Raw genomic sequence first — 14,583 nt, 5'->3', positions numbered from 1 at the left:
CAAACAAATATCAAAATCCATTAAAAAATCAAATTCGTACTATCATTGTGAATCCTTAAAATTCATGGAACTTCTTTAAAATTTTGTGAACATAATTTCAATTCCCAAACGTTTTTCAAGTTACGAACTTGTTTTTCAAATTTCTAAAGATTGTTTGAATCCACAAACTTTTTAAAACATGTGAACATTTCCAAATCCGCAAACTTTTTTAAAACGCATGAACATTCCAAATCCATTATTTGTATGCCAAATTGTGCACACAAAAAAATCAAAATCCATTAAAAAGTCAAATTCGTACTGTTCTTCTCAATCCTTTAAATATATAACTTCTTTAAAATTTTGTGAACTTATTTTCAATTCCCCGACGTTTTCCAAGTTACGAGCTTATTTTTGAAATTTGCAAGTTATTTTCAATTCCCAGACGTCAAAATTCAGATTCATACTGTCACCTTATACATCCAAAAGCAACATTGCTAGACCAGCCTCGTTCTACTCTTTATACACAAAATCAGGATATGCCATAAGAAACTTCCCACGCACACAAAAAGGACATATATAAGAAACGGATCAGGCACCTACGCACGCCTCCCAGCAGCCATAACTCGAGCTGAAGCTCCCTCCGCCAGTCTTCTGCGCGCACTCCACAATGGCTCCGCGTGCAGAAGCGTCCCACGCCCTTGCGATTTCTCGCAGTGACATGGGCTCGGCTAGGCCACGCAGCGATACGCCGAACTTCGACCTCGCTTTGCTGGACAGGTCGTCCGAGTTTCTGATGCACAGCATAGTTAGTTCAACAATCTTCTTCACACAAACAGCTTTTTGGCAACTAACGGATGAGCAGGGTGTGGCCACGGACCTTTGTTCGTCCGGAAACTTGTCGAGGATCACCGGGGAGGCGCATTTAGGGTAGCCAGCAGGGACAAGCAGCCTCAGCGGCATAATCAGACTCTGCCACATTCCAACAAGAAGAAATGAGCAGAGATGTCTACGATATCGAGTGCACGCGCTTTATTTAAAAAACTTACCGTCTGTGCAGATGCCAACATGGACTTCAAGCTCGGACTAACAGCCACAGGAGTATATGTGCATTTGATGACTGTCCCTTCAGATGCAGCAGCGAATGAATCGGCATCCTCCTCGCATACATTGAGCTCCGTGTCTATTAGCTCTTGGTTTATAGCCTGGATCTCCTCCAAGAGAGCATGATTCACCTGCACAAAGATGAATCAAATGCCAGCGTAAATGCAAGGCAGCCACAATTACCAACATCCGAGTCAAAAGAACTAAGAACCTTCCCGTCTATACAAGTGTAAATAAATAAATAAATAGCCAGTACTTGGAAGTGTAAGTACTAGATAAAATAATATTCTTTTAATTTCTCAACCAGATAATCTTAACAACAAACCTCAACTTTTTGCCGCTTGTTGGCACGCGAGGTTGCGGTTGACTGTACATCAGGGGTATCTGCACTAAATGTTTGCTTGAAGCTATCGTCGACACTTCCAGTTGATGACACATTAAGAGGCATGGCACTTGTATCACGCTTCATTTTCTTTGATGCACCACTTCCATCATTTGTTATAAAATTCCTGGCTTGTAATCGGCACTTTGTCATAGCAACTAAATCTTCACCAACAGCAGCTCTCGAACCATTACCAGGAGCTGACCCAGCAATCCTATCCATCATGCTGACAACAGATCGAATGTCGCTAACTGCAGCATTAAGAGACTCGCGCTGTGTTGTTCGCAACTGCATGCAACATGACAATGAACATAAAACAGGCAAAATAAAATAACTGGAGTACAATGTAGTACGAACTAATTTACAGGTTTAAACTGAACCATGTAAGCGGCTTCTTATGTACTACCACAACAGCAGTATAGACTACCAGGCAACAAATCTGGATTCTGTAGATTAAAAATAAAGAGAAGTAAAGAAACCATGTCAAAATAAAAATCAATGCTACATGTGCTTTCAAATATTAGGATAGCAAGAATGAACATGGATAGGCACCCTTGCTATCATCTGAATAACTAGTTGACTGAAGTGGAGTAATATTTTTCATGTTACACATGCTTTTGGATCTTCAGATGGTAAGGACGAAAATGATTATACACTATTCTTATCACTTGAAATAATTAATTGAAGTGGACCCGAAAAGAGCATGATATATCTAACTCCTATAATCAAATTCCCATTCTTGGCATTCATTCTTTTTATGCCAGTATGCTTGAGAACAGTCTGGCTAAACTTGAAAATGTCAAGTCTACAATACCTTCAGAACAACGCTGATTATGCACAAAAAGTTACGCAAGACAGTAAACATTGAGTGGCAAGACACTTACTGCTTTAAGTAAGCGGTCCATGGGCCTTTCTGCTGCATTTGATTTGGTTGGAGCTTGAGTTGGCATGTTCGCCTGACTTCCATCCACACTTGTAAATTCTGCTAGCAAGGGCGATGCTGATATCCCTGGTGTGTTCAAAGACATTGATTTTGTCTGGGGCGCTAGGGATGTTTGTTGATGTCCAGTCTGGCCAGTGTTACTAAGTGATGATATAATGGAGTGTGGTTTGTCTGAATCTACTGGTATAGGAGAGGGGGCGATAGAAGGGGATGGGGATGGCACAAATGGTGAGTTAGCTGAATGCAATGGTGTTCCAGTCTTTATTTGAGATGACAACTGATTGTGCTTATCAATCTGAGGAGAATGGTGTGAAATTTGAGGGGATGATGCTTGGAGGTTTGGCGACGAAATTGGGAAATCACCACTCTGTTTCAACTGCTGCTGATAATAGTTACTGCGTTGGCTCAAGTGATGTTGATAAATTCCAGGTTTCATTGCAGTTCCTTGTCTAACATCATTTCCAGCATGAAGCTGTGGAACCTGCATCTGTACTTGCTGCTGTTTCTGTTGTTGTTGCTGTACTGGGAGCTGCTGTTGAAGCATTTGTTGCTTTTGCTGGTACTGATACATCTGGCGCTTCATTTGCTCACTCTGCATCAGATGATGATCCTGCTGTTGCTGTTGTAATGAACTTGCATTTGGTTGCATGGAGTTACCACTAGCTTGCATCGTACTAATTGGGTTGTGAGATAACATGCTACCACTTGTCTGCAGTTGTGTATTCATTGTTCCCTGTTGTAACGCCCCACTCACCAAACCATGCTGCAAAGAATTGAAATTGCCTCTTTGAGCAGCCTCCAAATTAGAGACAGCCTGATGCTGTGTGGTGGCACTGAAGTTTGTTGTTGGAGGCAGAGGGACATGCTGGATACCAGTTACACCAGAGGACTGTAAGCCGGTGCTCTTACTTGACAAACTTGCTTGTGGATTAGTATGACTATCATGCTGCTGCAAATTCTGGGAAGTCTGTTGCTGCTGTAGAATGCTAGAATCAGGAGCTTGTCCTGCAGGTGGCTGGAACTGTTGCTGTATTTGTGGCTGCACTGGCTTCGTTCTTTGTGAAGATAAGATACTGATAATCTGTTTCTCGTATTGAGGAACTTTGTCCCTCATAGCAGGTTGGATAGAACTCTTGCTAATTTGCAGCATGTGTAATATACGGCCCAACATAGTTTTAAAATTCTTCATTCTATCATACTGCTCAGATGGCTTTTGAGGTGGTATCATGTTGTCAACATGTTGTAGCTTCACAGATATCTTATTGAACAATTCACTGAGTTCTGGAAAGTATTGATCCTTTAAGTTCTTAATCTGTCGATAACAAAGACCACATACACGTAAACTTGGTGCAGAAGCTATATAGAGATGAAACCAGAACAGCTAATAGACCATGGTTTGTCATTAAGTGAGCAAATATGGCACTGGCAAAATATCTCAAGTAGCTTTTAGAAGCATACAAATCTAAAACAAAATAAGAAACTATGATGCCCATTAAATAAAATCGCTTTAATAAAGATTGCTAACTGCCTTGAGGCTTTACTACATCTAGATACTCTATATGGTTGTATGCTCCATAGTCTAGAGATGTGCAACATTAAGCGCAAAAGTAAAATGCCCCAACATCCGATGGCGTGTTGTTTCATCTTCTAACAATCTAGATAAGGGCACTCTCAACCTCTTTGTTCTAGGGGCCACTGTCTACGAATTTTAGGATGTTACAAGAAAGGGAGTTGCCATAAAGGATGATATCAGTATCATGTCTTACCATTTGATAGATCTCCTCTTGCCACTCACCTGCACCTGCATGGCCTATTTGAGAGGTAGAGTCCGCAGATGCTGCATAAAAAGCAAGGTTGTCAAAGAGTACTATGATACAATGAACAAGTTACAAGTAAAATTAAAGAATGCGGGAGCAATTGGGAAACTTGTTAACCAAATCAAACAATCACAGAAGATCCATATGGTCAGCTTAGTCATCATGGTCATTGCATAGTAGCATTTCCAGAAAAAATTCAAACTTATAAGAAAACCCAATGTGGTGAACAGAAGTCACAGAAGATCAACAGGGTCAGTTTAGTCAACATGATGATTAAATAGTACTTGATCGCTAAACATCGGAATATATAGAGCATGGTTGGCTTGATGCCAAAAGTTGGCTAGTGACTGGTTGGTTGCCGACTTTTCTTGCCAAGCTCATAAAAAATTGCCAAATTTTGGCAACTTCTGATTTTTGCCAAATGTTGGCGTCAAACCAATCAGCCGCATAATTTTATCTTCGAGCTGTCCTTCTATCCACCATGGTTCAGGTAAAGAAAAAAGTGAAATGCAGTTTTGAAGCTTTAGGACTAACTTGACACCCTTGATCTAGGACCTGTGGTATATTTACTCATCAAAAGACATAATTGCATCTGAATAATGAATATGGTTGTCGTCTCAAAAAAAAACTAAAAAAGATTCAAGCTAGTTCATGTAGCATAACCATTAATTTAATAAACTGTTTGACTCATGCTTATGGCAAACCAAGAGCAATGATGCGACCTAGGCAAAAGTCCAAATACCGTTGTTGAAGCCTAGCTAGTAAGGAAAAGGAGAGGTATTTTATATTATGATATTATCTAGAACTCTTTCTTATCAGGTAACCGAAGATAACTATTTTTTTTCTCTCGCAGAACATATTAAATGGCAGCTCCATTAGATGCAACACAAAAATATAAGTGACTGGAAGAGTTGTATCTGAAACACATATTTAATGCATCTGGCACAACACAAGATTCAATGCACTGGAGTGCCCTTAGGGTTCAATAGGATCCAACAATCCAGATTGTAGTCTAATAAGGACCTTGTATTATAGTCCAATGGAACTGTTGGCAAGATAAGGGTGTGGGAGTCCTGATGGACAACACACAATTTTACCTAAAATTTTCAATATTCGCAAGTCAAAAATGATGAGAGGCCAGATCGATAAAGCTAGTTTAGACTATTGTTTCTAAGGCATCCTGCCTTAGACATGCCTTAGATGCTTAGGCAATAAGGCGCCCTGGCAGCGCCTTACAAATATGCCCGCCTTAGGCGCTTAGGCGTCCACCTTAGATCAACAAAGCTAGTTTAGAGTATTGTTTTTTAAGGCGTCCTGCCTTAGACGCTTAGGTGACGCTTAGGCGATAAAGCGCCCTGGCAGCGCCTTACAAATATGCCCGCCTTAGGCGCTTAAGCGTCGCCTAGGCGCTAAGGCGGGTGGTGCTCGCCTTAGGTCGCCTTACCGCCTTATAAACAATGGTTTAGACTGCACAAGGAAAGTAAAGCAACAACAGAAACAAAGAACATAAGAACACCGAGAAAGAGAAGAGGGAGAACAATAAGAGCGTATGATGGATCTACAAAGAAAGTATATGTGAAAACTTACTACTAGAGGAAACTTCTTGAAGGCCCCTCTGTGCCTGAATAATTTGCTTTTGCTGATCCATATTATTTTTTTGCAAGAGCATGCCTCCTGAAGGTTGAAGTCTTTGCTGTATGGAGGATTGCTGCTGAATCCCTAATTGTTGTTGTAGTTGATTAGGCTGGGACTGGAACTGCGAGATAAGGTGTTGTTGCGATTGTTGAAGTTGATTGTGTTGAGACTGAGGTCGCATCAAACCCATTGCTGGCTGCTGGGCATGCTGTTGTTGCTGCGGTTGCTGAGCTTTTGTTTGTAGCATATGGATCCGCTGCATGTTTGAAACATTAGGCACAGTTCCAAGAAGCTGCTGCTGCTGCTGCTGCTGCTGCTGTTGATTTTGTTGCTGCTGTTGTAGACCTGACATGTTTCCCTGAGAGACCAACTGTTGTGGCTGATGCAGAGGCATAGGCTGCTGGTTCAACATCTGCTGTGGTTGCTGCACATTCAAAAGGTTACTTGACTGAACTGGTAGCCTCTGTTGCTGCTGCATGTCCATAGCACCACTCTGTTGACCTATTAGCTGATTTTGTTGTAAATTTGGCTGCTGTCCCATCAACTGCTGCTGCTGTTGTAAAGGAATATTGGGCTGCTGATTCTGCAGAGAAGGCTGTTGATGCATGGAGGACTGTGCTTGTTGCTGCTGCCTACCAACAGATTGCTGCGGTTGCATGAGTGAATTCTGCTGCAATTTCTGCTTCATCAGCATTTGCTGCTGGTGATAAATTAATTGCTGCGATTGTTGATGTTGCTGCCTTCCTGCCATTTGTCTTTGTGCAGCATAAATGTCTTGTGAAGTGCCTTGTGCCAAGCCATTATTCATTGTGTTCTGTGGCATGACAGACATGTTCTGCATTGTTGATGTTTGGTTGGCACCTGGCAAGTTCTGTCCGATATTAGTGACTGAAGAAGCTTGTACAGATGTAGAAGTATTTGGCTGTTGGGCATGTTGCTGAGACATCAAGGGAATCGCTGATGTCTGTGCTTGATTACTGCCTTGTGGAGGGAGTCCAGGGGCTGTATCAGAAAAGGTACAATACTTGTGTTAAGAAAGTATCTTGTGAGAAAATAATACTTGTTGAACTGTAACAGGCACACAAAGTGCTGAAAGCAGCATTAACAAGAAGATCAAATTAAGATGTTCTACATTTTCAATTAGAAAAACAAATGTACCAAAGCAATTAAAAGGGCTGGCGACCTGATTTATTTTAGAAAGCATGCAAACAAGTGTTGGCATATACTTTCATTATGACGAGAGTCAACGCAAGTACAGCTGATAGCTGACCAACTGATTTAAGAGCTAACAGTTTGTTCCTTTGCGACAAGCTGAGGCAGATCACATCTGAGTAGTGGCAAGGAGAGAAAAAACATTATTCTACAAAGAGTTGAAGATAGTCCAATGTTACTACAACCAAGGTTTTGGATACCGAATGGAGTTTTATTCTCGTGGGGTGACGCATTCTTTCTTCTAATGAAGCACAGGGAGTACTTTTTGCCCAGGTTCAGGCCACAACGCAGGTGTACGTCCTGCTCTGTTGTTAATATATTGGCGTATCTGATATGTTACAATCTACATCTCCCTCTCCCTCTCCCTCCCTCTCCAAGTGGTCGGGTGTGCTCCTTGCTCCTCTCTCAGCTAGGCTAATCCTCACTCTTTGTTACATTGTCAATAGTGTAAGATGACCCACCTCAAGGGTGATGTTCTTGTCAGTGAGGGTCTTCACGAAGATATGCTCCTTGGGCCCTATGGCATCAAGTTTGTCCATTTAAGCAGGCCCGTGGGACCCCGTTTCCCGTATTGCTAACCGGCAAACCCCCCCCCCCCCCCCGGTCCTGCCATCAGGTCATGACCTTGAAGAGGGCAAGACTAGGAGGGCCTCACCTTGAGAGTCGACACATGCGCCAGCTCATCAACATGGAAGAAAATGTGTCACTTCAGTTTTCGTGCGTAGTGGAAACGCCACACAATAGTGGGAATAATGGCGCTCATACCCTGCCTTTAACCGCAGAGCCGCCGCTCAAACCTGCCGTCATAGAAAGCCGTGTGCTCCAGATCTTGCTTCTCCCTTCACACTCTGCTATGAATCTTCCTCCTTGCATCTTTGCCTCCAGCCTTACCCCGCGACGTTGTCATGCCTCCTCACGAGAAGAAGACGTGTGGCGGCTCTTCATCGTTTGGCGTGCCGAGAGCGCCATCATCCCCAAGTCCCGCATCATCAAAGAGCAGCGCTGAGGAAGTTGAGGAAGACATTGGTCCAAACGGGCTGGCGGGGGAGACCGTCGTGAGACAGGTGATGTATCCCCCAATCCACAACCCAACGAACGATGATCTTCACGAGCTTTATCACGACAAGCATGCAGCTTCCATTCTCTGCCTTCTTCCTCGCCCTCTAGGAAGATTACGGTATTCATATTCTCCACCTCACCCCAAACTACATAGTGATTTTGGAACTCTTTGCACATCTCTTGAGAGTTTTGTGGGCGTGATATCATAGTTGGGCTCTTCTGCCATTATTACATTCTTCGAGCACTAGGCCGAGCGGCATTACCAGGTGTTGCTGCTTCCACTTCCACAACAGGCTCTCGGGGGAATATATTCTCCAAACACTGAGAAACAAGTGGGATGACTAGCGCCAATCCTACTGCTACATCACCGAGGACCCAAACGACCAGTTGGCGAGCCGACGACGGTGGAAAATAGTTGGGAGTGCATATCCAAGGACGATGACCATCTGGTCGCGATCACCATCAGGATCTCAGAGTTCCGGGATCTAGGTTTGACAGCGACCATGATGGTCAGGGATTATCTTCACCGTTGATCGGTGTCGTTGCAGGAGTGTAGTCGCCCGGCGTGGATGTACACCCACAACTCTTGACTTTGGCCAAACACAGGTCAGAGTCCGAGAGCAACCACATGACGAACATGGTGGACTAGGTGTCGAGGATCTAGTTAGGGAGCGACAACAGCCCTTCTTATCTCCCGAGGCCCGACCTCGCGTACTGCGTCAATGCCATTTGTGAAAAGATCTGTGTGGCCCTCCCCAAATTTGATGTTGGCCGCGGACTGACGCTCGAGAGTCCTGCGGCGGTGAACCCGGGGGCCCGCAATGTCGATGAGGATCCCAATGGTCGGAGGGGGCAGATAGTTCGAAGCCTGCCCCCTCTAGTAACTTTATCTTCTTCTTCATTGTCGTTGCCATGCTTTGCCCCATCGATCCCGCAGCGGGTGCCGGAATTTGGAAGTAGTTACCCTGGGCAAGGGGGCTCCATGCAGAAGGAGGCACTAACGCCAGCAATGCCAGATGTCGAGGTCCACCGATGGTGGTTCTCGAGGCCCAAGGCGCCATAAGTTGATATTTCTTTGTCTCTTTTGCCGCTCAAGCAGGCTCGGGAGCTCAGCACATGCATTGTTATTAAAACCAACCAGACTGCTAGTCTGTCCGGGATAAACCGAAATGGAGCTATGTTCCAATCTAGTTCACAATGGAGGCTGTTCAGCCAAATAACCTACTGTGAACCAGGGAAAACCCAGTTGAGCAACCAATCAGGCACTGAACCAGGGCCAATAAAGTATTCTGCATGTGCAAGGAATCAAACTGCCTTTAATGTAGGGAAGGCAGACTACCCCGGTCAAATAAGTAACTAGGTTGTTCGTTTGTTATCTTCATACTTAACATTGTTTCTACCATTTTAACAGAAAACAATGCAATAATATTTTATTTGAACCAACAGATTGGACCGCTGAATCGGTGGTCTGACAACTGAACCGAGGCACTTACCGTGTCGTTCCAAGTTCAATAAGAGCATGTTTGGTTGCTCGACTCGCACCTGGCTTGCACCCCGCATGCAAATTCGCAGATGTTTGGTAGACTGCACGTTTAACTGGGTCTGGCCCGACCCATGCAAAATAGAGCTCCCAGCCAGGCTGAGGCGAAACGCAGGAATCGGGCGTTTCCCTGAGCCAGCCCCGTGCCTGCACCCGCGTCCGCACTTAAAACGAAACGGTACACTTGATTGCCCCGGATATTTATCAAAATTACTTCACAATTGCCACTGCACCTTCCCGTATCCAGTCTTTCTTCCCCTTCACCACCGAACCAGATCGGATCAAGCACATCCACACATCGTTGCCGCCGCCGCCATTCGAGTTCCTTCTTTGTGCACTGGACCTGGCCCTCTCAGCGACCCCTCCTGCCGACCACTCGTCCACGCTCAATCCCCACGACCACACCGCTAGACGAGCGCTCAACACGAGCCGGGGCCGGAGGGAGAGGCGCGCCATTGCCTTCTCGGCCGGACGTGCGCTCAACAGGAGCCGGGTGCTGGAGATCACGCAGATGACGCTCACCCGGCAAGATGCAATCTTTTGCCGCCCCCTCATGGCCACGACGACAACGCTGACGTCCAACACATGAGCTCTTGGCGTGCAACTTGTGTAATGTAATCCACGAAGAGCAGCAGGTCTAATCCACGAAGAAGCAGCAGCTCTAAGCCAGCCTACCAAACACCGTAGGTCGCATACAGCGTCTCTCATGCACACACTCCCTACACTCCACCAAACATACATCTCGGTTCATCCTTGCATCCGCTCCACCAGGCCAAGCTCAGCCAGTATCATCCATGCGATGCAGGGTAGAGCTACCCAAGCAACCAAACACGCCCTAACTACATACAGACGCCACAAACTAGATGCAAGATTCTTATGCATTATTCTGGATAGAGGAGGGTGATTTAGTACAATAAAGCACATAATCTCATCACTTGATGCAATAAAATATTGACATTCAAGCAAAGATCATAAATTGTGCAGCACTCAGTTTTCTGTGTATGGCATCTTACCGGAGTTGTTTTGATTTGGAATCACTTGAGCATTTCCAGGAGGCTGTTGTGTCTTCGTCTCCATAGAGAGCATTTTAAGGGAAATCTTCCGTAAATAATCAGCCTGAGTAATACAAAAGAAAATGATGTAAAGTTCTATATCAAAGTAGTAACAGTGGCTTGCAACCAACAGTACTGATGTGATTAGCAGTTTAGCATAGTACAGAAGGTGTTTCACCTTTTCACATTTGAATTCAATGATGTCATCTAAGCAGCAAAACACACTGCCTCAAAGAAGTGATAAGAACAGAAAATCCAAATCAAAATAGTGGCAGTGACTTTTTCAAATAAACAAATATTCACCATAACTGAGTTAGGCAATATGATGAAGAATTGTAGATTGCTCCAAGGTTTGCAACAAATAAGCCAGACAGAAAAAAATTCGAAATGGGAAGGGTGATTTGGTACGCCCCAACCAAAAAATATATTTGATTTTTTTTACCAGACTGAGGTAGAGGCAAACTCAGATGAACCCGGTCAAACAGAGAGGAGGGAGTAAGGTCTTTTTTCATTTTTTTTTTATTAGTCCGAGAAAAAATTATTGTATACCACTGTGTATCCCATGGTCTTGGGTAGTACTATCCTTGCAACATAATAATACTTCTGTTTCATCTATAACAAATTCAGATGCATGAACACATGGCATAGAAACATGAATTGGAGGAGTAACTAACTGCAGATGTTTAAGGTACAACAGTATGAAATTCAACATGTGATCGATGGTAACCAAGATAAGGATTGGTGTTTCAGTCCATCATTTATATGTAACATAATATTAAAAATATACTAGCTTATTAACTTACATTATGTATGTATATAAAATGTGAAAATGGTAAAATAACTGTGATGTGCTCCAAATAGTTGGTGGAGTCCCGGCAGCACAGAAATTTTGTATTTGCTCTCAAGCATGAGAAAAATCAGGATATGTTCCTAAGAGTAATTGAACTTTGGCAGATGGAGAGCAAAAAATTCACCCAATGTTTCACAAAAAAAGGGAAACTGATATAGGCACTCAAACATAATAATGTAAAAAAATCTTCTACAACAATTAGAGACAGTTGTGCTCTATTATTAGGCATTAGCACATAAACACTGTTTAACTAAAAGAAACCCCCGTAACTAAGGTGTGCTCTGCTCAGAGAAGTAATTAAATTACCTGATTGCTTGCTGCAGTATAGATCTTCTCTTCGAATCGCACGGCGATCTTTTGAAGTTCGTTCAGCCCGTCTGGCGCAGACACTGGCAGATGCTTCTTCAAGGTCTCCGTTCTACACCCATATTTAGTGCAGGATGTGAGTAAGACATGTTGCATCTGAGACGTAAAGTGAAACGAACGAGAGTAGGCAGAGCAGCCAAGATATATAGATATCCAATTCACAATCGTATTCTCCCTCCATTCCTATAACGAAGGCGTAACTTTCGCTTTGGTAAGACCAATGAGGTGTTGCGCGGGTCGATTTAGTCGTCACTCGTGATCATGCGCGTAATAATGGTAATATCCTTGGGAAAGGACACGAGAAACTCTGGTTTTGGAACAGAATTGCATCCCGGAACAGTGGTAATAGAACCTGTGGCATTCTGTGCCGTGGCAAATTTGCGCTTCTTCATCGATAAACTTGTGTTAATAACAAAGTAATTGGGCCGCAGGTTGATTGGTGAATCCCGCGGCGGGGGATTTCTGATTAATTAAGAAGAGAGCGGCGCAGAAGCTGGGGGCTCTCATGTGTGACGGCGAATCCGTGGGTTGCCGCTACGGATCAAAGCTACATCGGACGGATCGACGACAGGATTGACCGGGAAATTCCTCGAACCCGGGAAAAAATGGATCGAAGTAATACGATTAGATTGGAGGGAGGGGAGGGGAGGGGAGGGGAGGGGAAAGCGAATCCGATCCAGCGGAACCGATTAGGGCCCCGCATACGTACATCTTATTGACGATCCTGCCGCGCGCCTCGGGCTGGAGCTGCGCGCGCCAGTCGCCGGCGGCGGGGGGCGGCGGCGCGGTCGGGTCAGCGGCGCCGGCCGCGGGATCCGACCCCTGGGTGGGGCGCCAGTTGGCGTCCATGGTCCGGATCGGCGGTTGGCGATTTTAGGTCTGGAGGGGATGGGGATGGGGATGGAGGAAGTGAGAGCCTCCGCCTGCCTGCCTGCCTGCCTTTGGAGTATATACGTAGTAGTACAACAAACCAGACTAGTACTACGGCGGCGAGCGGCGAGGGATGTTTGCGCCGTGGCCGGGTTGCGTGATGCCGTGTGCTTGACTTGGCCGCCTTGGGTCGCCAACAGTAATCGAGTGAACCCACCCACCTGAATATAAATAAATAAATAAGTAAACAGACACAAACACAAACACAATAAGCGTGCTTCGGTTTTCAGTTCGGAGGCCCACGCTGGCGCCACGTACGCCGACGAGCCCGCACATTATTTTAAGATTTTAAAATCATCGTAGATGCTCGATCAGTCAATGAGGACGTTTTCCTTCCTTCGAACCCATGTTGTCAAACGATCTGAGGTAATTCGAAAAACTTGAATCCCGATGGGTTGGTTTCACGACGATAAACCTAACCGTTTGAACTACACTCGGTTTCTAAACTTGATGAGTGTGGATGGGTGTCTTTTATTAGTATTTGATTTTCGTTCTGATTGAACAGAGCTCATCTAAAGAAAGATTAGACGGAGATTGAGGCGAAGCTTTCCTTTTCCTCCTCTTCTCTTCGCCTCCCTTCCCCGATGCGGTTTCCTCGATTCGACGACGGTGATAAGGTCGAAGGATGATGATTGGTGGCATGAACTGTACATTGGACAGCGAAGCAACAAGGGTTCAAACATCGGAGATGGATGCCCATACATGTAACCCGACACCTCTCCTTTTCTTAAGTTTTAGGTTGTGATTTTGGAGTGTTTGGTGATCTTGTAGTCTCTGGCTCCATATTAGTTTAACTATGCAATGTATGGGGTTGTTGATTTTGGTTAGTGTGGCCAACTATGCTCCCATCATATCACGGATGCATGTATGGTGGCCATTTATTGCAAGGCCTCGGTAGTTTTTCCGGGGAGGAGCCGTAGTGGCTAAGAGGATGAGTATACACAAGAGTAGCAACAACACTCAAATGGAGAAGAGCAACAGGAAAATTCAGATGGAGAATAGCAACAGGAAATTTCAGAGGAGCAACAACATTCAAATGGAGAAGAGCAACAACAAAATTCAGAGGAGCAACAACATTATTCGGATGGGGTAGAACATCCAAAGCAACGACACGAACACTTAGAAGAACACTAGGGTAACACAAATGCAAAGGAGCAGCATGATAGTACAAATGTAGAGGAGCAACGCCATACTTCAAATACAGAGGAGCAACAGCAAAATGCAGATGCAGAGGAGCATATGGAAGAACCCAAAACCTTGGCAAATTTCACCAAATGTAGAGGAGCATAGTAGAAACTTTGTTTTCAAGACGTGGTGAAGATAGAGTGCACTAAGGAGAAAACTATAACATTGAACTTCCCTATCGCATCTAGCATTGTCATCGCCCAGGGTTCTACCATGCTTCCATCTTGGCCCCTGCACATCCTCTCTTATGTCCAGCGGACAAAGGAGTGGGAACCCGCCATCTTCATTGTTTTTCCTAGTAAGTTCTTTTTTCACTAGATGCAAAAAAAAATAGGCTGGACTTCATTGTACAGGAGGAGAAAACCAAGAAAGAAAGTGAAATAGAGGAATATGTTGGGTAACATTGCATGGGAAACAAAAAAAATCATACGCACATACAAGATCTATCCATGGTGATGACCATCTACGAGAGGAGATATCGGATCCGCATACCCTTGTAGATCGCTATGCGGTAAGCGTTAAGAAACGCGGT

At 44.5% G+C, this 14,583-nt stretch overlaps 1 protein-coding gene across 1 annotated transcript; it reads right to left on the bottom strand.

The window, feature by feature from the left end:
* Positions 1-387: 387 nt before the first annotated feature.
* On the bottom strand, positions 388-12,852 carry LOC123407450 (mediator of RNA polymerase II transcription subunit 15a-like). Its single transcript, XM_045100587.1, has 10 exons — positions 12,646-12,852; positions 11,877-11,988; positions 10,682-10,784; positions 5,810-6,859; positions 4,172-4,242; positions 2,347-3,717; positions 1,406-1,750; positions 1,026-1,211; positions 857-948; positions 388-769 (listed from the first exon to the last, which is right to left on the bottom strand). The coding sequence occupies exons 1-10, from the start codon at positions 12,783-12,785 to the stop codon at positions 568-570; spliced, it is 3,672 nt and encodes a 1,223-aa protein (XP_044956522.1). The 5' UTR covers positions 12,786-12,852; the 3' UTR covers positions 388-567.
* Positions 12,853-14,583: the final 1,731 nt, after the last annotated feature.

Source organism: Hordeum vulgare, chromosome 7H, assembly GCF_904849725.1.
Source record: "Hordeum vulgare subsp. vulgare chromosome 7H, MorexV3_pseudomolecules_assembly, whole genome shotgun sequence".
NCBI classification, from domain to species: Eukaryota; Viridiplantae; Streptophyta; class Magnoliopsida; order Poales; family Poaceae; genus Hordeum; species Hordeum vulgare.
Note: the sequence above shows the minus strand (reverse complement) of the source record. Positions and strands in the feature narration are given on the sequence as shown.